General features: G+C 39.4%; 1 protein-coding gene across 1 annotated transcript in view; it reads right to left on the reverse strand.

Annotated features, from left to right (window-relative positions):
- Positions 1 to 22,277, reverse strand: part of tacr1a (tachykinin receptor 1a) — a 45,990-nt gene extending 23,713 nt beyond the window's left edge. Inside the window, exons 1-2 of the mRNA XM_041788116.1 lie at positions 21,880 to 22,277; positions 12,234 to 12,428 (exon numbers count right to left, since the gene is read on the reverse strand). Coding sequence (XP_041644050.1) covers positions 12,234 to 12,428; positions 21,880 to 22,277 — 593 coding nt within the window. The remainder of the gene's footprint in view (positions 1 to 12,233; positions 12,429 to 21,879) is intronic.
- Between the last annotated feature and the right edge of the window lie 4,253 nt (positions 22,278 to 26,530).

Consider the following 26,530-nt stretch of genomic DNA (forward strand, 5'->3'; position numbering starts at 1 on the left):
GCTTAATCCTCATAACCTGATAACTACTTGTATTTGCTAGATTGGTCAAAATGTTTCATGATTTTAAATCCAATGTTGCTGCACCTTTGAAGGGTTCTAATGGCTGGATCTTGCAACATGATTTTTCTCTGATGCATCATGCCAAATCATGCAAAATCTTGTCCTGTCTCAGCTGACAGAATGGCAACACTCTAAGTGAGATACCAGCCAGTTCATGTATGCAGCTGTCATGAGTGTCCTTACAACAGAGCATAAGTTAGCAGGTCGGCGGTAAGACGAGTCAGGAAGTGACAGCTTCAACTGAAGTGCTCTGTATTATGCCAGTGGTCTGTGCTCTGAAATACATGAAACAGCAAAGAAGAAATGATTGTGGAATCATCTCTATGTGTTCGAGAAGAGCACAGTATAGATCGGCTATCTTTCAAATAGCACTTGAGGAATTAATGTGATAGCATATTAATAAGCCCATTTTGCTAGCTCTTAGGATACACACTGGATACCGACAAAGATGTGGACCAAATGCTACCCTCATGTTGAGCGTAAGGATACGGGTCATTCCTGACAAGTCAGGGGGGCACACAAGGAAAAAATTCTGATCTTCCAGTCCTGCGGTTGTGGAGCATGCTGGATGCATGGTTGATGATGTCACCCTTCAGAACTGTTTTTGAACAACCTTTAGGGTACTCTATGTTTTTGGCGATACGTTGTATTGAACATATTTTTTGCATGGCTTCGTTAGAGAAGAGGCACAAACTTCAAATTGAGCATTCACACTGGTCTGGGCCCTGTCTTGTTATTTTTCCTGGTAACTGAGGCTCAAGGAAAAGAAGCAACTCTCATCGTCATTTAAGGTCTCAAAGGCAGAGAAATCCAGAGGCTTTCCAGCTCCCAAGAGTTTTCGTAGAAGCAGCTGGCGTCCCAGCCCAAGCCTCAGCAGCAAGCCTCCCAGTCCAGGCCTCAGCAGCCAGCCTTCTAGCCCGGGCCTCAGTAGTCGGCCTCTGAGCCCTGGCCTCAGCAGCAAGCCTCCCAGTCCAGGCCTCAGCAGCCAGCCTTCTAGCCTGGGCCTCAGTAGTCGGCCTCTGAGCCCTGGCCTCAGCAGCCAGCCTCCCAGCCCAAGCCTTAGTAGCCTGGGTTTGGAGGCTGGCTGCAGAGGCTCGGCTGGGAGGCCAGCTGCTGAGGCTCAGGTTGAGGGGCCAGCTGCTGAGGCTAGGGCTGGGAGGCTCTAGCCTCAGCAGCCAGCCTCCCAGCCTGAGCCTCAGCGGTCAGCCACCCAGTCCAGGCTTCAGCAGTCGGCCTCCCAGCCCTAGCCTCAGCAGCTGGCCCCTCAACCTGAGCCTCAGCAGCCGGCCTCCCAGCCGAGCCTCTGCAGCCAGCCTCCAAACCCAAGCCTTAGCAGCCACCCTCCCAGCCTGAGCCTCAGCAGCTGGCCTCCCAACCCAGGCCTCAGCAGCTGGCCTCCCAGCCCTAGCCTCCGCAGCTGGCCTCCTAACCCAGGCCTCAGCAGCCGGCTTCCCAACCCAGGCCTCAGCAGCTGGCCTCCCAACCCAGGCTTTAGTAGGTGGCCTCTCAGCCCTAGCTTCAGCAGCCCATGCCATACAGCCTCATTCTTCCTGTTCCTGCTGAGTGCTGTCTGACTTCTGTCCCCGTAGAGCGCCTCTTGCATCCTGTCCCAGCTGTGTGTTTAAGTGCCAAGCCCTCCCTAAAATTAATAAAGTTCAGTATCAGATCCATGTAAAATAAATGTCCAACTTCAGTTTTTTTACTGTTCTCTCCTAACTGGAATCTAAACAATTTATACACTAATGTTTATCAGTCATCCAACACAGTCATGATTTTGTAGTTCAGACACGTAGATGCTTTTTGTTTCCTTTTTCTTTGTCTATGCTGGCAGTAAAATCCTCCCAAAAGCTATTGGACTGAGATGCTGATCCTGATACCAATCCATACCAAAAATCCACTCTAATCATGCAAATCAGTGAAATGACTGAATATTCCATCAGCCCTCTTGGCATGATTTACACTCTAACGTTGTGATTCAGTGTTTGTGGGAGGCATGAGCACCTCAGAAAGGCTCTTCATCTTGAGTCATTAGTGTTTCCTTTCCATCGTTTCTTTCCTGTTGTCTTCGGTCCAGGAGTTACCGTATGCAAAGATGTGTCAGACTTATGACAGTGTTTGGGATCTGACCAAGCTGTGACATGATATATATGCTTAGTGAAAAAAAAACAAGACTAAAAAAGACTGCTCAGGTACCTGCACTTCTTTTTTACATAAATGTCCCTTTTTGGACAGGAAATAACTCCTCCATTTTCCCACCTACTCTAAACTGTAAAGAAAGTGATGATTTTTCAGCAGAGCTGTTTAATTATAAATTTTGACCTTAATATTGAGCCTTTTTTCATTTACTCTCCATGAAAGGGAGATAAACTGTCACCTTCTAAAACATTTTCAATGAAGCATGCAAAAAACCATAGATAAGATCAGACTTTTTTTTGCATAATATCTAAGTTATGCTGTTGTGCTCTGTGTGCAAATGTGCACCTCACCTCTCTTCATGTAAATAAAGGCAATAGTGTTTGATCATACTGGATGCTGCAGACATGTTCCAATAACTAAACTAAAATCTCAGAACAACTTTTAGCACTGACAAAGTTACATTTTAATTTTATAAATTCACAACACAAAAAAACCCCCAGAAAATTATACACATCTGTTCCTATATAACCACCTACAGTAGCTTGGTTAACCCTTTCATTGCTGTCCTGTTGGCTCAGATACTGGCTCTGCACATTTCCTGAAATGTAATGGAGGCTGATGATAAAGTATCTGGTAGTTTTGTACATTTATTTATACGACTAAACAGAAAGATTTTTGACATGATGTTCCATCGTGCTTAAAGAACCAAAAAGAGCTAGTGTAGTATTTCTGCTGGTGTTTTTTCATCAGCTCAAACACAGTTTTCTGGGCTTTTGCCTTCATGTTTATCAGGCCCAAGCTTTTGCAGCTGTCTGTTTTGTGCTTCGGAGCTCAAGGATGCACAGAGGAGACGGCAGTTGGAGGATAGCTCTCTGCATTCTGCCAATCAGGGTTTGGAAACATTAAAACAATTTATTAGCTTTTCAACTTTTAATTGGGGTGGCAAGAAGCATATTTTGGTTGGGCTGAGCACACTTGGCCTTTTAGGGATAAGATTTAAAGAAAAGACCATCTTAATTAGGAACCATTTATAAAAATGCCACAGTAGTTAAGCTCAGCAGTAGTAGAAGTTAAACTTTCACATATTCTAGATTCATTGCATATAAAGTGAAATATTAAACACAAAAATAAAAAAAATCTACTACATCAAGATATTAGTATATTCAAAAAGGTTTAAAATAGAGAAAGGTAACCCTCTGGAAAACTAATCATTTATGCACTCAGTGCTTGGTTGGAGCTCCTTTTGAACAAATTACTGCATCAAAGCGACGTAGCATGAAGCCAATCAGTCCATGGCACTGCAGGGGCGTTATGAAGCCCTAATAGCAGCCTTCAGCTCGTCTCTATTGTTAGGTCCTGTGTCTCTTTTCTTCCTCCTGATATTTCCCCAGAGATTCTCTATGGGGTTCAGGTCAGACAGGCTGGCTTGCCAGTCAAACACAGTAACACCAGGGTCAGTAAACCAGTTTCTATAGTTTTAGCTTCACTGTGGCAGTGTTAATTTTATCGACTCAAACTATGACTAAAAGTATTCGTCGACAACCTTTTTTTTCCATGACAAAAACCAGACTAAGACTAACAAAAATAGATCTGTTATGACTAAAACAGACAAAAAGTAAGTTTAGTTTTCATTAAGATGACTAAAACTAGACTAAAATTTCATGTTGTTTTCGTCTGACATTCAAAATCTGTGATATTTCTCCACTGGTGCTTTGCTTGACAATCCTCTGAAGGCTGAGCTCATCCTTGATGCTAATGCTCTTTTTCCTACCATACTTTTCCCTTCCAGTCAGCTTTCCATTAATCTGCCTTGCTATAAGAACAGCCTGCTCTTTCAGCAGTGACCTTCTATGGCTTACCCTCCTTGTGGAGGATGACAATAATTGTCTTCAGGACATTTGTCAAGTCTTCCCCATGACTGTGGTTGTGTGAGCTGAACTAGACAGAGAATGAAAGCTCAGGAAACCTTTAAAATTGGACTTTTCAACAATATTCTAAGATCTTGAGATTGTGGATTTTTTCTTTATGTAAGCTGTAATCCATAAGCAAGTTGTCATCATGATTAAAACAGAAAAAAGTCTTGGAATATTTCACTTTGTATGAGATGAATCTAAAATTTATACAAGTTCAACTTTTTGAAGTAAACCACAGGAAAATGTTGAAATTTTAGATGACATTCTTAGTTTTTAAGATGTCCCTACATGTGTAACCACACAAAAGAGCCGCAGGTACATCCCTTCAAAATCACTTGGTAATGTTTGAACCGTAGATCACGTAACTGTTTTTATTTTTATCTGAAAGCTCTCTGTTGTGCCTTTTTGATTATGTTCTCCATGCATTCGTAGCTCTTACAGAACATTTTCTAGTGAGCCCTGAACTTGGCTGACTTTCTAGGGTCTCTGGGGACAGTCTTGTTGTAAATAACAAGACATTACAAGTTTATAAAAGCGTTTTAATAACTTTTGAACCATAAGTCATAGACACTATTTTTTCCTCTGAAAGCTGACTTTCTTGTTATTTGTTTGCTACCCTCGATGTCTCCTTAGCTTTAAAGGAAACCGTTCTAGCGAGCCTGGAACTTCAGTGACTTTTTGGGGTCTTTACAGACTGAATCCACATTGTTAGATCCAATAATAAGTGTCTTTTGATCCATTTTTAGGCCCTGTCCACATGAAGACTAAAACGATATATTGCCGTTTCGTTTTGAAAAAGTTTTCCGTAAAGACGGGATCGTTTCAGGAAATATCCGCGTAAGCATGAAATCACTGGAAACGACTGAAAACGCTGTAGTATATATGCCAAGCCTGTACATGGTGCTGTGTTGCTGCCACAGAAATGCACCAAAAGAGAGAAGAAGATCACAGAAAACTGACAAACTTTCTTCTAGTTGCCCTTCTGGTTGTTCTCCGTGTTTGATTCAAGAACATACAGTGTGTGTGTTTCAGGGTGATGGTAAAGGAGCATTAGATTTTTCTGTAAAAGCCATAACAAGCTCAGTAGCTTCTGCAGCAGGAACACAACCGTGTAGTCCATCGGACCCGCATAGGTGCCTTAAGGGAGCTACGCTGTGTGTGACGTAAACGTTTCCAGACGGAGACAAAACGGTAGTCGTTTATGGATTTATGAACTCTAAGACCTGTTTTCAAAAAGTATCGTTTACAGTCACCCAAAACGCCGTTTCCGTGTGGATGAAACGCCGATATAACAAAAAACTTGTGCGTGTATGCCTGAATTCGTCTCCGTGTGAACGGGGCACACAATAATCCATCAGTGTAATCCATTTTCGATCACTTACTCCGGCTTTTTGCCCAGGGCATCGCCATGTTGTTTACCACAATGCATTTAGGGAGTCGCAGTCGACCAGTTGCGTCTCTACTGCTTTGAGTAATGGCACAAATGAGTTTAACTGCAATAAAAAGCGCATGGGCTTTTCTCTGTATATATGTAGATATTTTGAAAACAGTCATAAAATGTTTTTCACCGTTGTGTCACCAAGAGATGGGAGAACAAGTCTGTGCAAAGAAAAGGCTTAGTCACTGATGTTTTCTGTGTGTTATAAATAAAAATCTCAGAGTTTCAAATTGTGATTTGCTTTTTTCTTTTGTCTTTAGAGTCCAATAACTTTTTAAAAATTCAAGTGACATTACTGTAGTAGATATATTCTTAAAGCCCAAGCTGTCCTGAAAAAAGGATGTATACAGCTTGATTGTGCACCACAGGGTTGAAGTTTTATAAGCTTTTTAAGACAAAAAGTCCAGACAAGACATGAGGGTGAAAAATTGCTGTGAGCTCTAAGGGTTAAGACCGTAAAAACTGGTGATCCATCAGTGTATTTGTGTAATTACACTGGTTTAAATAACTTATTTATAAGACGTACCGTTATACATCAGCTGAAGACGCATGCATTTATATTTATATATTTATTTCACATATATCATAAATATTTATAGTGTTATTTGTGCTTGTGCTAGCATAATTATTTCAAAAGCTCTTCACAATTGTGACAAATTGTTGTGTTCCTGGCGTCGGGGTGTTGTTTATATAAGTAACAGTCACCCAAATACACACCACAGCACAAACAGTGTCATAACTGTTTCACATTTCTGAACAATTTTCACAGATGGCATAAACAGGGCATCAGACAGGACAGGAAGTATGAGTGCAGCAGCAGGAGGAAGATGTGGGACCCGACGGGGGGTCAGCTGACTGATGTGCCATTTACAGCCTCAGCAGCTCGGCTGAATGACGACTGCGTTCTCACTGAGCTCCTATATGTAAATGATTAGTTCCATTGAGAAAGTAATAAGGGGCAGCAGGAATCCCATTATGAACAATGTAATTGCCATTGCACTGTTTGTATCAAACCATATTTCCATTGAGAGATGTGCGAGGAAACAGAGGGGGAGGCAGTGGCAGGCTGGCAGCTGAGCAGGGTAAAGACAGTTTCTGATGAGCTGAGAGGGTGCTATTAGCAGAGCTGTGATCTGAGCCATGTTTCGGTTTCCAAGCACCTGCGTACGTGCGTCATTGTGTTGGTGTTTTTTTGTTTGTCCTGAAAAGGTTGTGTGAAATCTTGTAGTCCATGTTTCTTTGTGATTATATATTTCCTGGTCAGTAGTGCTGAAGGGATAACAGAAAAAACAAAGATATTGGAGGTTATTGGGGTGATATAAGTGTTGGAATCATTTAGAAGCATCCAGGATGTATGCTGTTTTTAAATCAGTTTTATTGTTTTTTAAGTGCAGCAAGGTTTCACAATCTGCAAGATTAAAGCCCACTATTCAACATGACCACTTTCTCTGCTCTTAAAGGAGCACTTGCTTTATGATCTACACAGCAATGTGCAATGCAAGTTTGGCCACTGGTCTGTAGTGAAAGGCCTTAAGCAGCCCAGGGGAAGGTTGACCAGTGTTCTCTCTCTGTCCCCTGCCTGGCTTGGTGAGTGCCTATAATCATCTTTGTGGCATTTAAATTCTCTAACCTGCAGTATCACAGTAATGGCCCTCACACAGTTTAAATGGCATAGTTTCAGTGCTTGAGCTTGCCTTTGAAATAAAAAAAATCACAAAATATGCTGAAATAAAGCTCTGCTAAAAGTCCCCCTATAAGAAATGTTACATTTTCTTCATTTGCATGTTTGACGTTTACTGTGCAGAGAGACACAAGTGCAACCTATAGTTCTATTCGCACAGGACTAGTACTACCTGTGGACCTCTGATCATTTGTGAATTACCTCCTGATGTCAGTGTTTGATGAGGTGCATATGCACAGCATGAGTGAAGTCTCAAATTTACAGACATTTCTGGAGGGAAACATAAGGGTACTGCATGGCTGCTGCAGCAATGAAAACTGTGAATTTTATTTCTAAAGTTCAAACAAAAAAAGCGATGTTGTGCACATCGTATTCTCCAGCTGACATTTCCTTTGTGTGTCCTTTACATGTTTACAAGAGTTTCCAATAGATAGCATTCTCCTAAGAGTCTTTGTTCCCCTCTATACATTTCATTTTTTTTAGATGTGTAGAAAGCTGATCAGACAGAGAGAGAGAAAGTAGAGCATCCCTCCTGTAAACCTTTGAGAAAGGTAGACGTGCCACGTTAAATATGAATCTCTCCTGTTACTTTTAACAGCTTTTAATCAGTTGAGGTGGTTGATGTTTCTCACTCTGTAAATCTGGGATCATTATGCATCCACAACAGCCCTTCTCGCACAGATCAGCTGTTGTAGCCCCCACTGAACATAAAGCAACACATTGATCAGAAAAAGGAGCTGAAAAAGCAGCACAGAATGTAAAAAACATATAATTACCACCCTAAATTACAGATATGTCGATTCACACAGGATTAGAATTACCTGTGGACACACTAAGAGTTTTCATCCTTTATCTGTGAGGGAAGAAAAGTTCTTCTGAGGTCATATTAAGACTTCAGTGTCATCTGAAATAGTCTTCAAAAAAAATCTGCTAGTAAAAGTTTAACAAAGCTAAAATTTGATGTGGAAAATTTTAAACCTGCAATCGAGACATTTTACAGAGAATTGGAAATTCACAATATTTTCATAATCTTGAGATTATGGACTTTCTATTTAAAACAGGCTTACTCTGTGATTTCATGACAGTTCTACAGAAAAGTGATGGCATGTCTGTTCATACTGTGTGACTGAATCAGGGGCGGAACCAGACGTGTTTAAAATCCGGGGCTAAGCCCAAACCAAAGATGGCCGAGGGGTGGGCACTTCCCAAGAATTTATTTGTGTATTGGACAGTTCAATGCACAATTTTTGCACACTTTTAAATCAAAACTTTAATTCAAAATGGCAACAAATCTACGCATCATTTAGGCAAAAATAATGTTGCTCAACCTAAAAAAATATTTAGTTGATAACATCATTTTTTTTCCTTTACCTAACTGAGCTAAAAGTGTCATTATCATTCTAAAATCATGATACATCATGCTGGAGTCCAATAATTTTCACTTCCGCCTCCTAAAAATGTCTGGGGTTTATATTTGAAGTATAATTGCATAGGTAGGGTAGGAATTTGGTGAAAAAGTTTACAATTAAAGCCCTGCATTTTCAAACAAAGCACATAAAAAGCAACATTTTGAGTTAGAGATATTAATTTATTCATGAAAATGAGAAAAATGTTATTTTTAGAACTATTTTAAAGTATTTTTACACTGCCATTAAAAAATTGGCATGCATTTTTTAAATTCTAAGAAAAAGTCAAAATTCTGTCATGTTTCTTAGAATAAAAAAAATTGCATACCAAATGTCTTTGTTAAATGTCCCTAATCCTCCTCTGTACATGCATTCTTAAAAGTAAAAAAAAAACAATCTGATCTTTGAAATTGCTTAAAAATTACATTTCCACTCTGTGATCAGCAGTGACATTAGCAATTTCCTTAAAACAAACTTGAAAGATTGGGGGCTTTTGAGAAAACATTCGGGGCTGAAGCCCCATAAGCCACCCTCTAGCTCCACCCATGGACTGAATGGTTTAAAAAAAATGGTCATGATTCGTTCTTATGCTGTATGGGCCCAGAGTCAGGCCTGGCCTGAGCTCTCACACTCGATGAGTGAAATCAGAAAGGACTGTGAATGCTCATAAGGTTTCCTCTCAAAAGTCCCATCAACTCATACTTAAGAACAAATCATTTTTCCATCTGGTACCATTTTAGTTTTATGAAAGCAGCCAAATTAAGCAATATTTTGACACATGGTCTAGGCTGCCATGGTGGGGATAAAGAGGAAAGCTTTCTGAGGCCCAGCCACATCAGGGGGACCAGTGAAGATTGTCTGAAACATGAAGCATCCTATATAAGAGCTGATATTTTAACCAAAATACAGAAATTACTTATTAAAAGCAACAAAAATGCAATTTTTTTCCTTTATTCCTTTAAAAATTGTTTCTAAATGTAACCCCCTTCTTAAAATGGGCTTCGTACATCTATGCCTGGACCTGTTATATTGTGCATCCCTAATGTATTGGTATTATTAAATCAGATCCAAGGATGGTACTTTGACTGAATCTATTAGGGGCCCAGTAATTTCTGTGGATAGGCCTGTCAATGATTGTGCAATGTCCAGTTGTTTTACTGAAATTATTTATTTAACTTAAATCATTCCTGTAATTCCCTGAATACAAATGTTTTTCATATAAAAGTTATACCTGTAAGCTGAGAGGAGAAAGAGCATGCCTTCATTCTGTAGTGTGGCTTATATAATAACAATATTGGGGGAGTTTTTACTGCGTGTTCGTATCAAACACTGCCTGATGTCATGCTGATGTCAGATACTTTTTGACATTTTACACAAAAAAACAGGTTTGGAACTTTGCTCATGGCTCAGTCACGCTACCATAATACCAAATGTGTCAGAAATTCATCCGTCTAGTAGGGAGAAGCTGATGAGGCTGAGGCCCGCCGTCTTGTTATCCTGTACACAGCATGACAGCAGATGTATGATCAAGCTGAAATAATCTAGAGTTTAAAGCCAGCAACATGACTCGAAAATGTGCCTGGTTTAAAAACAGTAAATGTATGTTGGGAATCACCCATGTGGATTCCATGAAACAAAGACTCAGCCTACATCGCAGTGTTGAAGCCTGAGGTGCAGTACTCTTGGGGGGAATTTCACACAAAGAACAAGAAGGCCTGGGAGACTCATTATCCCAGGATTCTTTGCAGTCCTTGTAGCAGGACACACTCTCCCTGACAGGAGGAGCCCTGAGGAGACTCCGCAGAGTCCAAAGGAAGTAAAAGTGGGTGTGTAGACCCCCCCAGTGCCATTCCACCATCATTTCTACCACCATAAGCAGCAGACCAGTTACCTTCCACTGTTGCTCTGTTTCCCAGTTTAAGAGTTTCTTTCCTGCCTTCAAAATCATACAGCCAGGTCAGGAGTGCTGCAGAGAGCCCACGGCATCCAAAGAACAGGGTCAACGTTTAACCATAACTGTCAACCTTATTTTCACTAGTAATAAAATATGAAAAAAACAGCACTGATGATAAATCATTTGGAAATTCAAAAAAAGTTAAAATGATAAGTTTAAAGGCTCACAATCTGAGATAAAAGATCAGATTTATCAATTCAAAAGAACACGATATTACATATAGGAAAAAAAATGTTTTCAAAGAGCAAATATATGAGGAGAAAGTTGAAATCATCAGTTTAAAAATCAAAATATGGCTTAAAATTTTAAAATGTGAGTCTGATAGTTCAAAAATATTGGATTAAAAAGAGAAAAATTAGGAGTCAAAAATGTCAAAATATGAGCTAGAATTTAAAATGATGACTTAAAACGTTAAAAGTATGACTTAAATTCAAAATTCGGGGGGGGGTAAAAGGTCAAAATATGATATAAAAAGTAAAAATTAGTCATTTAAAATGTCAAAATATGAGAAAAAATTGAAATAATGAGTTTAAAAGTCAAAATATGGGATTAAAAAGCCAAAGTAAGGAGTTGAAAAGGTCAAAATGTGACTTAAAATTTAAAATTGGGAATCTAAAAGATAAAAATGTGACATAAAATCCAAATTATGAGTTGAAAAGGCCAAAGCATGAAATGAAAAGTCAAAATCATAAGTTTGAGTCGTAACCTTGAGATGCAAAATTGAAAACATGAAATAAAATACAAATTAATTTCTTTCCCCCCATCCTTGACTACTCTTTACTTTTTCAGATTTTTATGGCTTAACAAGGATATTTTAAATAATCAAGTTGAAGTTTACATTATAATACTGGAGGAAATTTGCAGACCTCATACTGGTAGGCCAGTTATAATACAAATATCATATGATCTTGCAGGCTGGATATAATCGTTCCACAGGCCTTGAGTTTGACACCCGTGATTTAAAAGAATATAAACAGACTTTCCAATGGTACAAGATTTATTGCCAAGAAGCATTGTTACAGCAAAGAAATAATGAACCAAACTTTAGTTTCCTGACTTTTTGTGTTAAGTTAATGTTGTATGAAGTCCCTTAATGATCTCATTAAAATTATACATCAGTGCCAGTTCTGTTACAGAGAGCAGAGGAGAGAGATGGCGATGCCTACTGAAGTCCTGAACTGTTGACAGTTTCTTACCTCACCTCAGTTAAGAAATGCTGCATGCTGTCTGATATAAGTGGCCCCGTAAATAGTTCTCATTACAAATTAAAACAAAAATGATTATATTTTAGGCTTTTTGATTCTAAATAGTTATTATGCAGTGATCACGGAAATGAAAGTCAATGATCATATGCAGGTGCAAGCTGGTCGGCTCTGAGTCAATAGTTATTTCAGTAAGCTTCAGTCTTCAGTCAAATCTAACTTCATTCCTTTAATCCAGCTCAATGTTAGCATTTTAGTCACAGAACATGCTTCCCCATGATGTGCCTTCAATTTACTCACTAAAAGGAGGAAACGCTTCTGTGTTCTTCCACAGTTCTCCTATTTCTACTGAACACAAACATCCTCCCACATTTGCTGTTAAATCAAATGTAACTGACGTTGCTTACAGAGGATTCATGTAGAGGCTCATCACAGAAACTCACATCTTTTTGAAGTCACACACGGGGTATTCAGGCCAGTTGATGTAGCACACGATGCGGTCGGGGAGCTGGTGCGTGGTAGAGTAGTAGTACTGAGGGAAGGCCAGGAGCAAGGCGAGCACCCAGATCACCCCCACCACCACCTTGGTCTCTGTGGAGGACATACGCTGCCGCAGAGGGTGAATGATGGCCATGTATCTGTAGAGTTAAAGAAACTGACATTAGCACTGTCACCCAGATTTGAGTTTAAGAATTTAATTTATGAGTCGCCACCTCTTACAGCTGTTTGTGACATCACCTGTTTACTGTACAAGCATTATGCAAGAAATGGATCTCATAAAGATGTTTTTATCAGTGCATCAGTATCCATCTCTACAGGAAGAGTAGGGAATAAACAGTAAGCTGTTCCAATGCAATTTTATACCGCAGTTACTTCAGTATTTTAATACACCTCCAAATTAAATACAATCATAACCCAGACACCTGGTTATGCAGGGAAGTCGTGACTGTATGTTATTTACAATAATCTTGATTTTCTGGTCAGGAGAACGTTCATTCACAGGCTTGTAAATAAGCAGCAGATGGTTTCAGATGCTGTCGTTTGAGCTCATCAAAAAAGTTCATTAAGTTTGTTCAGATTATGCAAATAAAAGATTTCTGCACACTGATGGTTTAGAAAACAACAACACCGCTCCATATACAGGTAAATCAAGTTTGAATATCATGAAAAAGTTCAATATTTTTTGTCACTCATTTCAGAAAGTGAAACCCATATATTATATAGACTCATTACACATATTGTGAAATATTTCAAGCCTTTATTTCTTGAAATGTTGATGAATATGGCTTACAGTTAATGAAAACCGTAGAATTCAGTGTCTCAGAAAATTAGAATATTACATGTGATCAATAAAAAAAAGGATATTTTAAACAGAAATGTCAGGCTTCTGAAAAGTATGTTCATTTCTATGCAGTTAATACTTGGTTGGGCCTCCTTTTGCATGAATTACTGCATCAATGCGGCGTGGCATGGAGGTGATCAGCCTGTGGCACTGCTCAGGTGTAATGGAAGTCCAGGTTGCTTTGATAGCGGCCTTCAGGTCATCTGCATTGTTGGGTCTGGTGTCTCTCATCTCCCTCTTGACAATACCTCAAAGATTCTCTATGGGGTTCAGGTCAGGCCAGTTTCTGGCCAGTCAAGCACAGTAACACCATGGTCATTGAACCAGCTTTTGGTACCTTTGGCAGGAGTGGGTAGGTTCCAAGTCCTGCTGGAAAATGAAATCAGCCTCTCCATAAAGCTTGTCAGCAGAAGGAAGCATGAAAGTCTCTAAGATGTCCTGGTAGATGGCTGCATTGACTGTGGACTTCAGAAAACACAGTGGACCAACACCAGCAGATGCCATGGCAGCCGAAATCATCACTGACTGTGGAAACTTCACACTTGACTTCAAGCAACATGGATTCTGTGCCTCTCCACTCTTCCTCCAGACTCGGGGACTGATTTCCAAATGACATGCAAAATGTACTTGCATCTGAAAAGAGGACTTTTGACCACTGAGCAACAGTCCAGTTCTTTTCTCCAACCAGCCCAGGTAAGACGCTTCTGATGTTGTCTCCGATTTCTTCACAACCTGAGATTATCCCTAGTCCCTCAACATAATTTCTCTTCACTTGTCTTGTCATGCATCGCTTAATAATAATTTTACAAAAGAGCAGCTAAAAATCTGCAGAAAAAAAGGATATTAATCATGAGGTTTAAAATGATCAGATTTTATAACGGATATCAATACATATGCATTAAAATCGGATCGGGACTGAAAAAAGTGGATCCACCTATCTAGAATCAGGACCATAACCTACAGCACTTTAACAACGGATTAATAGGGACATATTTTACCCCTTTAAGACAAGTTTATTTTGGTCTCAGAGGTCCCCAAAACATGCCCGTGAAGTTTGTTGCTGAAAAAACTCTCCAGTATAGCATTTTTGCATGTGTAAAACCCCCTCTGTTTAATCCCTGCTCAGAACGAGCTGTTTCTGTTTGTGGCTTTAAATGATAATGATCTGTCTGACCCCGCCCCTCTAAGGAAATGGATGTGGCTTAATGGATGTGGCTCTCCTGATCCTCCTCACTGCTGGCAGAGAGGAGAAGAGGATCAGGTGAGTAGGGCAGAACTTTCTTCCAAGTGGGGAGGACCAACTGAACATGGGGGGCGGGGCTAACTCCCCACATGACATCATGAGGGGAAAATACGAGACAACTCTGATTCTTGGGGCGATTGTGGACAGGCCAGGGACACATATTTTTGATAGAAAAGCCTGAAAATGTGTATTTTGTAAAATATGTGACCTTTGAATTACTGGTATTAAATAACCAGTAAAACTCCATGAGAGATGTTCTTAATTTTACTGATTTTCAGTCAACTTTATCGAAACAAACAAAAGTCAATGATGAAAGTATTTTCTCAGGCCAGATGTATGAATTGATTTACTATGAAAAATAGTTTGTTTTTGTTAAAGGCATGATGAATGATGATGATACCACTTTAGTAAACTACCTGCATATGTCACATTCGCAGCTGAAGGGCAATTTAATTAACTAGTTATTTGAGGAAGAACAGAAACTTTATCTTAAGTTTCTGTTGTTTTTACTATTTAGTACTGGGTCATTACTTTATTTCTCAACATTTAAACTTCTGTTGAATGCTCATGGCACTTTAGAATCCAGACATCAACTCAAAATAATTATGACAATCATGAAACTGAGATTACTTCTTAGACTATAATTGTGCAATCAAGATCCATAATTGTTGCATCTCTATCCTGCTCTCAGTCTAACTAACTCTTCAGCATAAGATGTTTTGATGGGGTCTAAATGCCAAACTTCACTTCATCCTTTTCATGCATTTAGAAGAACAAACATTTGTCCCTTATAATATCTGTTCTGATGAAAATCTATGAGATTTGTTTGTTTGAAGTGTTTGTTTGTCTGAATGCAAACTAAAGGAGAGGATGACGAGTTTTAATGGAAATATCATTATTATGTAATCTTAAGTTATTCAAGTCCTTGGTGGAGGCAAAGCAACAAAGCATCTCTATGCAACACTCATAAACTGGTATTGGATTTCTTAAGTGTAGTTCTGTTAACAGAAATTTGTTTTATTGTCTGGATCAAGTACCTCATGAAAAAGCATGGATGTACAAAGAGAAAGTGTCTGGACTAGACTGGCCATCATGCAGTCCAGAACTGTCTACCACTGAAAATGAAAGCCAGATTATAAAGTAAAAAATGCAACTACGAAATCTCAGCACTGTTGAGCAGAGAAAGACAAAGTGTCCCCAGTCCCCAGACTTTTACATCGTTTGATTAACTCTCCTTTTTGCTAATAGGGAATTTAAAAACTTGAAAGATTCTGTTCACCTAAAAAGTAAATCACTGCATCCCATTGTCCTAACTTCACTTCCAGTCTTAAAAAGCATTTAAATCTAACTGATTTGTTTTTAGGGAGCTCTGAAACCCCTCTGTGTTTTCTGACTATCTTGGAAAACACACCTCAAAGACTTAGAACTCCTGATATCTTTCAGAGCAAAATACCTTTTCTCTCAATGGGACATCATCTCACAAGGCGGCAAACAACACTGACAGCCAGTACTTGATTTAACGGGTAAGGAACATCTTCAATTACCTTCAAAGAGGACCTTATCTAGCATGGCAATGCAACAGTTCAATGTAAACACCATGAGGCTGCCACAGTTTTCCTGAAAAAACATAATTGATAAAGAAGGTAGCAGCCAACGAAACAGAGGAAATTGCCTGCCTGTAAGCCTGCCAGTGATTTATTTTTTCTCTTTTTTTCCAAATTGCATTTAAACGTGGGCTGTGAGACTGTGATCGTGAATTTGTTCCCTCAGATTAGCCAGCCTCATGGATGTTTGTTTCCCACTGGAGGCTGCTTCACACACTCAGGAAAGTAGGAGGATGATAGCAGTGGGACCTGGGGTGTGTACATTATAACTGTTTGAAGGTGGGTAATTTGGAGGGCTGTCACTGTTGTTTCAGATTTTGTCCACATGCATGTACAGGACTCCCACAGCCACCATAGTCACATCAACCAGTAAAAATCCCTATGTGGTGCAAAATCAACACCTGATGTGTATGTGTATGCACATATCAGTATTATGTAGCACTATTACTATGATGATGAAAATTATTACCATTATTATGCTGCGAGCACCAGCCTCAAAACATCACATTTAGTAAACTTAGCACAAAAAAGAAAGGAAATGTATCTGTGGTAGAATATCTTTGTTGTAACAATGCTTCTTGTTAATAAACCTTACACTGCTGGAAAGCCTGTTTATTTCTCTTTTAAATGGTGCCACATTTGGAAGGATCATGCATTTGAGGGATGAGCAGCAAAGCTGAGTATGTGGGTTCTTCCCATTAAAAAATATGCCAAATCTTCTCTGCCAACGCCAAACAGCTTGTTCTGCTGCTGACTCTTGTTTGGTGGATTGGATGATTGAAGTCTGAAGAAACAAGACATATTGGCAACTTGTCATTTAAGAAACAGGAGCCTCAGTAGCGTGAAGAAGAACCACACACAGCCAAAACAGCCTGGCACCTCCTCCTCATGCTGGTCACCAGCCTGGTCATACACTGCTGTGGAATGGCATCCCAGTCTTCTACCAGCATTTGTAGCAAGTCAGCCAATGTGGTTGTATTGGTCACTCTGGCATGAACAGCACCCCCCAGTGTTCAGTAGGGTTGAGGTCAGGACTGCTGGCAGAACTTTCCATTCTCTCCACTCCCAAATTCTGGTGGTGGTCTCTGATAAACCAGCATTCCTCAAGCAGATAAGCACAGGCTCAGAAACAAAATATCTCAGACAAGAAGTGATAAAGCATAAAATTAACACTTCAACTACAATTCTGTCTTTCCTTTTTGTATTTTTTTATGTTTACAGGTGATTAAAGGGGACATATTTTACCCTTTTAAGACAAGTTTATATTGTTCTCAGAGGTCCCCAAAAGATGCCTGTGAAGTTTGTTGCTGAAAAAAACACTTCAGTATAGGATAATTGCATGTCTAAAACCCCCTCTTTTTCAGCCTTGCTCAAAACGAGCAGTTTCTATGTCTGTGGCTTTAAATGTTAATGAGCTTTCTTACTCCGCCCCGGACCACACCCTTCTTAGGAAATGGATGTGGTTCTCCTGGTGTTACAAACACTTTCATCCGAAGTTCAGGACCTAAATGGGATTCAAACCATCAACCTCCCAGAGCATAGTCAGCAGGGTAACCCACTGAGCTATCCAGCATCTCAGCTGAAAGTTGAGAGGAAGATCAGTAGACAAAGACAGAACTTTCCTCCAAGTGGGGAGGGCCAACCAAACCTGGGGGTGGGTGCTTACACCCCATGTGAGGTCACTAGGGATAAAATCTGAGAACAGCTTGTTTCAGCACATATTTTCTGAAAGGTGGAGAAAGAGAGGGTGGAAGGGAATGGATGTTTCTGGTACTTGAGGGGATGGTGGGCAGGCCAGGTAGACATATTTCTGTTAGAAAAGCCTGAAAAGTGATTTTTGCATAATATGTCCCCTTTAAAACTAAAATAAATTAACAATTCAGAGTCTGAATTTGTGAGAGGAAACCAGATTGCATGTTCATATTTTCTCTTTTGTCACGCCGACTGTTGTCACACTTTCTTTTGTACAGTGTATAATCCACTCTGACATTCAATGTGCATAACATGAAACACAGACAGAAATGAAGAAAGAATGGCAGAAGCTGGAATAACTTCCTATTATGATCTCTTGGGAAAAAACAGTGGAGGAGGAGAAAGTGAAAGTGAAGATTGGAAGATGGAGTTGCAAGAGCTCAGTAGGAGGGTAGAATAAGCTGTTATTGGTATGCTGTGCAGAAAGTCTTTCTCTGTCATGAACCGGTCTGGCCTGAACTGGCTGTGTGCGTCAGCTTCTTTGGGTGAATTATAAATGTCTAAAAAATGGCAGTTAGTCTGGGGAAAACGCTGTGGAGTGGGTTTGCGTAACCCTCTGGCTGAACCTTCTCTAGAATACTCAAGGACAAATAAGCCAAATATTTTGTGCAGATTTAAGTCCACATTTAACTATATCTGTTGTCAATCTTAATTCACTGACATGTTCTATGCCATCAAGAACTGATAGATCGCTATATTGATGGATAAACAGGTGTTTAAAACTGCTTTAGCTTTGGAGCCTTTATCTTTTATTTGCATCTCCAGTTTCTTTGTTAAGTAGATTTGACTAGACTCAATTACAAAAACAGGGAAGAGAATTGGTTTGCCTTGCCAAATGAGGCCATTATAAATACAGTCATACCATGCAACAAGGACCTTGATATATTATATCTATTAAATATCATCCATCTGCTCCAGACACTCTCTCACTTCTGAGTGCTCTAGCCTATCCTAGGATAATGCACCCAAATTTATATAACACTACATTTAAACATTTATATAACAGATGTCAAAACAACCTAACTATACTGTTGAGTATTCATTTTCTTAGAAAATCAAATTTGCTTGTATTTGTTCTCAGCTCTGTGTTCATACTGACAGCATGGAACCTTAAGGTTTTTTCATATGTTGTTAAAACAGGCATAATTTTACAACTTTACTGTACATCCATTCTTTCATGGAATCTATCCTTCAAACTCCAAGTTTATGGTTTTAAGCATAGACTGTTGATATTTTTTATAAACTCTATAACTGAATTGATGAAAGGATGGCCAGGAGAGAGGGGTTGGCAAGGGCAAAGTTTCCAAAGCAACAGAGAAGAGCTTTTTTTAACTTCAACTGAAAGTAAGCCTTTCAGGAAAACCACTGGGAGTTCACGGCCATGTCATTTGGTATGGAGCTATTGTTGTTGCAAAACTATTCGTAACGTGTACACAGATCTGTACAAAAATCTGCAAAGGCATAGATAGATTCGCAAATGCATGCACAAATCCACAAACAGATCAGAGAATGTGTGTACAAGTATGCAACTGTGTTTACAGATGTGCAAATGTGTGTACAGATGTGCAAATGTGTACAGATCTGGAAATGCGTGATGTGCAAATGTGTGTACAGATATGCACCTGTGTACAAATCTGCAATGTGTTTACGTATCTGCAAATGTGTACAGATCTGCAAATGCATGTACAGATCTGCAAATGTGCGTACAGATCTGGAAATGCATGATGTGCAACTGTGTTTACAGATGTGCAAATGTGTACAGAAGTGCAAATGCATGCAAAAATTTGCATTTAAGAAGAAAGATCTGAAAATGCTTACAAAGATCCACAAAGGCATGGACAAATCTGAAAATTCATAGCCAGATATGCAACTACATACACTGATCCACAAACAGATCAGCAAATGTGTGTACAGATGAGTAAATGTGTGAACAGATGTGCAAATGTGTACAGATGTGCAAATGTGTGTACAGATCTGGAAATTAGGGGTGCACCGATTGCAATTTTCTGGCCGATCACGACCTATAAAAAAGTCTGACCTGCCGATTTCAATTTTGGCTGATACGATTTTTTTTATAACTGACAGCATACACCTTCAATGTTCCAATCTTGTTTTATTGAAAAACATCGAACAATACCCGTGAAACAATACAACCTTGTTGTTTTAACTACACATAAGGTTGTTCTCTAAAATATCGATGAAAAGTTTAGAGCATTACTGTCCAAACTACTAAATTATATCAGTCACTTTAGTCTTTCATTTTTACATTTTAAAAGGTAGAGGTCGATAAGATCAGTGGATAAGATTGGTTTCATATGAAAGTATCGGCCGATTGCTGATACCCCAAAATTAAGGAAATCGGCGCTGATCGATCAGCCAGCCCATCGATCGTTGCGCCCCTACTGGAAATGCGTGTAAAGATGTGCAAATGTGTGTACAGCTCTGCAAATATGTGCAAAGTTTTGCAAATCAGTAGAAAGCTTTGCAAATGCTTACAAAGATCCACAAAGGCATGGAAAAATCTGAAAATGCACAGCCAGATTTGCAAATGTGTGCACTGATCCACAAACAGATCAGCAAATGTGTGTACAGATGTGCAAGTGTGTGAACAGATGTGCAAATGTGTACAGATGTGCAAATGTGTGTACAGATCTGGAAATTAGGGGTGCTCCAATTGCAATTTTCTGGCTGATCACCAACCTTTAAAAAAAACAATGAACAATACCCGTGAAATAATACAAACTTGTTGTTTTAACTGCACATAAGGTAGTTCTCTAAAATATCAATGAAAAGTTTAGAGCATTGCTGTCCAAACTACTAAATTATATCAGTCACTTTAGTCTTTCTTTTTTCACATTTTAGTAGGTAGAGGTCGATAAGATCAGTGGATAAGACCGGTTTCATATTTATCGGCCGATTGCTGATCCCTCAAAATTAAGAAAAATCTGCGCCCATCGATCAGTGCACCCCTACTTGAAATGCTTGTTTACAGATGTGCAAATGTGTGTGCAGCTTTGCAAATACGTGCAAAGTTTTGCAAATTAGTAGAAAGTTCCACAAATGTGTTCACAAATCTACAAATGCAGAGATAGATTTCCAAGTGCATGCACAAATCTCCACACAGATAGATCTGTTAATGCATGTACAGATGTGCAAATGCGTGTTATGATTTGCAAAGGTGAATACAGATCAGCAAATGCATGCAAAGATTTGCTAATCTGTATGCCAATTTGTAACTGCAGACTTAGTTTATTTTGCTACAGAGAAGGTACTCGTTTTTGCTTTGTCAAAACATTTACAAGACATAAATCACTAAGGTCTGCCCCTCAATTGGTTATCAATACACATGGTTATCAATGCACATGTAGAGTCCGCAATTAAAAATTGGTCTGCATAATAGCAGGAATGTACTCGCATTTTTACAAGCTTTGCAAACATTTGCAGAACTGTACACACATTTGTGGATTCATGCACACATTTGAAAATATATCTACAGGTTTGCAGATTTGTATTCAGATCTGTGCAAACATGTGCAAATAGTTTTGCAACAGTGATAGCATCATAATTTGTTAAGTGTTGACTACAGTTAGAAATAAATAAACAATGGTACACGATGGCATTCAGCAAGAGGACCTACAACAAGTGTATTTACGGGAGGGGCATGTGAAAAATCCAGCAGTGCATATATGATTGTGCTGAGAAGCAGAAGAATTTATCTTTACTAAAATGTTCTTTTTGCTCAGTCTGTCTTTAAAAATAATGTTTCAACTGAGGAGCCATAGAAGCGAAGAAAAATCACAGTGCTTATGCTCAATCAATGCTTTTATAAATGAAGGACAACAAAGACTTTCTTTTGTTTCCTGGAATTCTGTTTTACCATCTCATGGGTAAAGGGATCATCACAACGACTTTTCTCTGAACTGATCATGTCTCTTTGGTTTTCACTGGCACCCCTGGGACATTAACAACAATAACATTTGCATAGTCCGCAGAACCTGAACTTTAGTCATATTTACATCATGTGAGCTGATTATTATTTTTTAGGATATTTAATATGGTTAATTTCATGCGTTATTCTTAGGAGGTTTATGATCCTTTGAACACTGTGTTGACTTTTCTAACAGACAGGCTTCTGTAATGCTCCTCACCTATCCAGGGCGATGGCAGTCATGGAGTAGATGCTGGCGAAGACAGCTGCGATCGGGAAGAAGTTATGGAAGCGGCAGTAGACTAATCCAAAGTACCACTCGTTGTGCACGGCGTAGGTGAAGTTGATCACTGTGTTGAATGCGGACATGGAGGCTTCAGCAAACGCAAGGTTGAGCAAAAAATAGTTGGTCACAGTCCTCATGCGTTTATGCGCCATGATAATCCAAATCACTACAAGATTGCCCACCACGGACACTATTACTATGCAACTGTACGCGATCGCCCAGGGAACAATTCTCCAGACTGGCTGCACAAACTGGTTCCAGTACTCGGTTCCGTTAGTGTCGTTAGAGTCGGGGGTCCGTGGCATCACGGTGGTGTTGAATAAAGGATCCATTCTGCTGTCAAAGTCCGGATGTCACACCAAACCTCACTATAAAACTAATTCATCACGCTCCAAAGTAGACTCAAAGAGAGGGCTGTGGCAGATTGCATCCAAAGCTTGGAGAAGAACTGTCCTCTCCTGTCCTCGCAGGTGGAAGTCCAGTCTCTCACACCCAGGTGTCTTTCAAATACAACATTCTAGTTGTCAAATCAGTGACAGTCTATTGCTACTTCAGGAATCTTAACACTTCTCATTCACGAGGAAACTAAACCGTCACGCGCAGTAACACAACAAGTCAGAATATTCCAACTATTAAAGCCAGCCCTGGGCTCTGCCCACTCTCCCGCTCTCCTCCAGCCTCTGTATCCGCCTTCTGAGAGTCTGCTCCAACGGAGCGGCCACACTCCATCTCATGGAACGTGCCTCCACGCGCTCGCCCAATCAGGGCTCCCTCTGGTATTAGGAATAATTTTAAGTCATTCATCCCAATTTACTCAGATAGGAAGCAGGGGGAAGTCAGAATGAGTAACAGTGCCTTAACAGCTCGTTTCTGATGTGATACGTAAATAAATCCTTTACAGGCACAGACACACTGAATTAATGAAGGACTGCAGACAAGTATATAACGGCGAGTATTGGGGCCACTGAGAAAAAAAATCTTCGAGACGAATTTTTTTTTGTCACTTGTGAGATAAAAGTCAGAACTCTGAGATTTAAAGTCAAAATTCAGAGATTAAAGTCGGAATTCTGAGATTAAAATCAGAATTCTGAGTTTAAAGTCAGAATTCTGACCTCTACCAACTTTAGTTTATAATTCACTAGGACCTTGTTGAAGGCTTCAGTTGTTATGTTCACCCAACACAACCAGATAAATGAGCACATCAACCTCCAGGACATTGGACTCTTGATTTCCATGAAAGACTGGAGAGGAAAAGTTGAATGAACTTTTATCTCAGATTTGTTCAATGTTTTTTTGTGGAAAGTTCATTTAAAAAAAAAACTGCAGCTTTAATAAGAAGCTTGTGTTTATCATGCCATCTTAGATGATTGCTTTACCCGCATGCCTCTGTTGTGACTGAGAAGTTTGTTAAGATGAAGGTTTTAATTTAGATTAGAAAAAACACAAGCATACATAAAATTATGTTAGATAATAACAATGAAACAAAATGTAAGATGAGATCTACGTTTGGCTCTTTATTGTGTATACAGAGCACTCACAAAGTATTCAGATCTCCTTTACTTTTTAATTTTGTTTTGTTACAGCCTAATGCTGCAGTTGGAAATATTTTATGTCATATATGTATGTGCACCCAGTACCTCATAATGACAAATTGAAAACAGAATAAAGATTTTTTTGTAAAATTCCTTTTTTAAAAAAAAAAAAAATCACATTGAGATAAGGATTCAGAACCTTTGCACAAACACTTGAAATTTAGCTCAGACATTTGAAATTTAACACAGTTTTTTCTTTACTGTAGCATCAGGCTGCAAACTGAAAAAAGTAAAGGTGGTCTGAAGACTTTCTGAATGCGCTATATTGTCGGGTCAAAGCAGAAGCAACATCTGAAATGTTTGAACTGACAGAGAGAGAGAGAAATGCATTACTATGGAAGAGAATACTACAGTACTGTCATGTGTCATGAATCACTGGCATGGAAATAAACAAAAAAAGACAAATTAAACTTAAAGACCCTGTAAAGTGATGATAAATCTGTATTTAGGTTTGTTGTATGACGGACCACTGTGTTATAAACTCCCAATTTCAGTCAAATTAAACATCTCTAAGTTTTAAAACATTATATTTCAAAATCATGAAAAATGAGGCCGTCAAATTTGCTCTAGGATGGTGTGGGTGTGTCTGTTTTAGCTGAAGCCATGCCCACTCACAAGAAATACGATTCTCTCATTTTTAAAAAAAATGATACAAAATGGTGGAAAGTATACAAGTTATTAGCCCATCCCTCGACCTTACGTTGACCCGTATCACAGTGCAGCTGCCTGGCTCTGTGCCAAAGAAGAGACAAAGTCAATTTTTTGGCTCAAATCTCTGTTATGATACTTTAAATGACCCATAGACCACTGTGGCTGAAAGATTTGGCAAATTTATATCACAGTTAACAAAAAACATCATTTAACTAGCTGTTAACTTTCATTAAAGGCAGTGACATCAGCTAACAACAGACTGTTACATTGTTGTAGCGTTGGGGGGGCAGGATAACTCCCCATCGTGGGCTGGTGACATCCCCAGCCCACATGTTTGCCCCGTCCAAATTAAACCCAGCCAGGAAAGAGGTGAAAAGCTTTCTAAGTCTTGATCCAAAATTCAGTCACATGAAGATTTAAGTGTCTTTATATGTTTACAGCAACCATATTCCAACATAACTAGTGTGTCAAGAGACACAAATTTTGGATTTCACTTCACAGGGTCTTTAAGAATATTTTTTACATTTTTAAAGGTTTATTTTGGGCATTTTTGTGCCTTTATTTAATAGAGGAGTATAGTGGATAGAGTTGGAAACAGGGGAGAGACATGTGGTAAAGGGCCTCAGGCTGGATTTGAACCTGGGCCGTCTGCATACATGGGTCGTGCCTTAACCACTCGGCCACCTGTGCCCCAAGAATATTTGATTTAACTTTAACTTTTCCATGTCAACTTTCCCTTTAGGCAATTTGTGAGTTCTGCCAGAGAACCACAACAGAAGACTTGCCTGCCTGTTTTTCCCACCAATCACAACACAGCATTTTAGCATCAAACCCAATGGTGGACCCAAGCGACAACCTCCGGTCCTGAAAAATGAAGCAATGCAGAAGTGCAAAAAATTGCAATACAGTGAGTGTCCACTTGAGGCTAGCTGCAGGAACACAGGAAGTCTCTTTTGAACACCTGCTAAAAAGCTGGTTTTTACACTACAAATACACTGGTTTACAGCCTGGTTAAGAAAACCAAATGTGTCTCATTAGCTAATGTCTTCATGTGCTCTCACTGTACGGGGATGAATTTTTTAGTATCACAACGGTTTGGATGACATTTAGCAAAAACCTCACTGCACACTGATTGGTGCATCTCATTTGATTGACAGATAGCTAGACAGGCAGAGGCTTCGTTTCTGTCAACCAGAAAGCTATCTAGCTAGCTGACAGGAAGTTGAACTTAATAGGTGGACCGTTAGGTTAATCCAAAGGTTGGTTGAGACCGTGATTTCCAAAGCAGTTTGAGTCCACCTATTGTAAGCAGACGGCTGACATCACACAGGGTTTGTCCAGTTTTTTCTACAGTCTATGGGTGGACCACATGCCAGCCCCAGAAATATGTAGCCAAAATATTGCTATTGCCCCCTAGTGGCAGTTGCAGTTGAGGCGATTCAAACTTATCTCACTGCCAAAGGCAAGAAAATATTTGTACTTCTGAAGGAAAAAAAAGAATTAAACGAAAATGATTTAATCTGATTCAAATGTTAATATGTCTTCCAAGAAAAAGCTGGGCCAGGAAAAGGGCCTAGAGATGAAAGGGTTTTAAGTAGTCAGAGGACAATAAAAAAAGCCTTGTATAAGGTCAAATCTGTTTTAATATTTACCCTTCCTGAGCTAAAGTGGATGGTGGTTGTTTGCCCTGCCCTCACAGCCCTAGTTATTCACTGAGGTCACAAATGGTCTCTGAAATCCATCTTCCTCTTGTTAGACAACCTCACAGTTAATAATCAACAAAGGACACTCCAACACTCCATCCATCATCATCATCATCATCATCATCATCCATCACAGCACTGTTTCACACACTCTTACATTTCCTATGCAGCTCTTGTCCCTGGTCCCTCCAGTCCCAGAGATGATCTCTGTTTTCTCACATCAGAGTTCAGATGCTCTGCTCCACTTGCAGATGTTTGTAAGACGCCATTGTCTCTGTATTCAGACCTCACTTTAAACCTCTGATCATTGAATAACAGTTTATCAATAATTAATAAATGAAAGGTAATTGCATTGTATTTACAATATAATAAGTTATTACATTTAACAGGATCAAAATAATGAAGCAAATACAACAAACTACAAGCTAAATATGAAGCAGCAAGTGGCTGCTGGTTAGAAACCTTCATTCTTGGCCAGTCTGGGGTTGACAAAAATCTTACCAAGCTATTACTTCTAGCACTAGGGGGCGTCCATGTTGAACCATTTCATTATCTCCATGCACACATACTTAAGGGGAAAATTAAATTAATTTTATTCCATACTGTCTGATGTGGCGTGATCTACTGGAAATATTGTTA

This window comes from Cheilinus undulatus, linkage group 5, assembly GCF_018320785.1.
Source record: "Cheilinus undulatus linkage group 5, ASM1832078v1, whole genome shotgun sequence".
In the NCBI taxonomy this organism is placed as follows: Eukaryota; Metazoa; Chordata; class Actinopteri; order Labriformes; family Labridae; genus Cheilinus; species Cheilinus undulatus.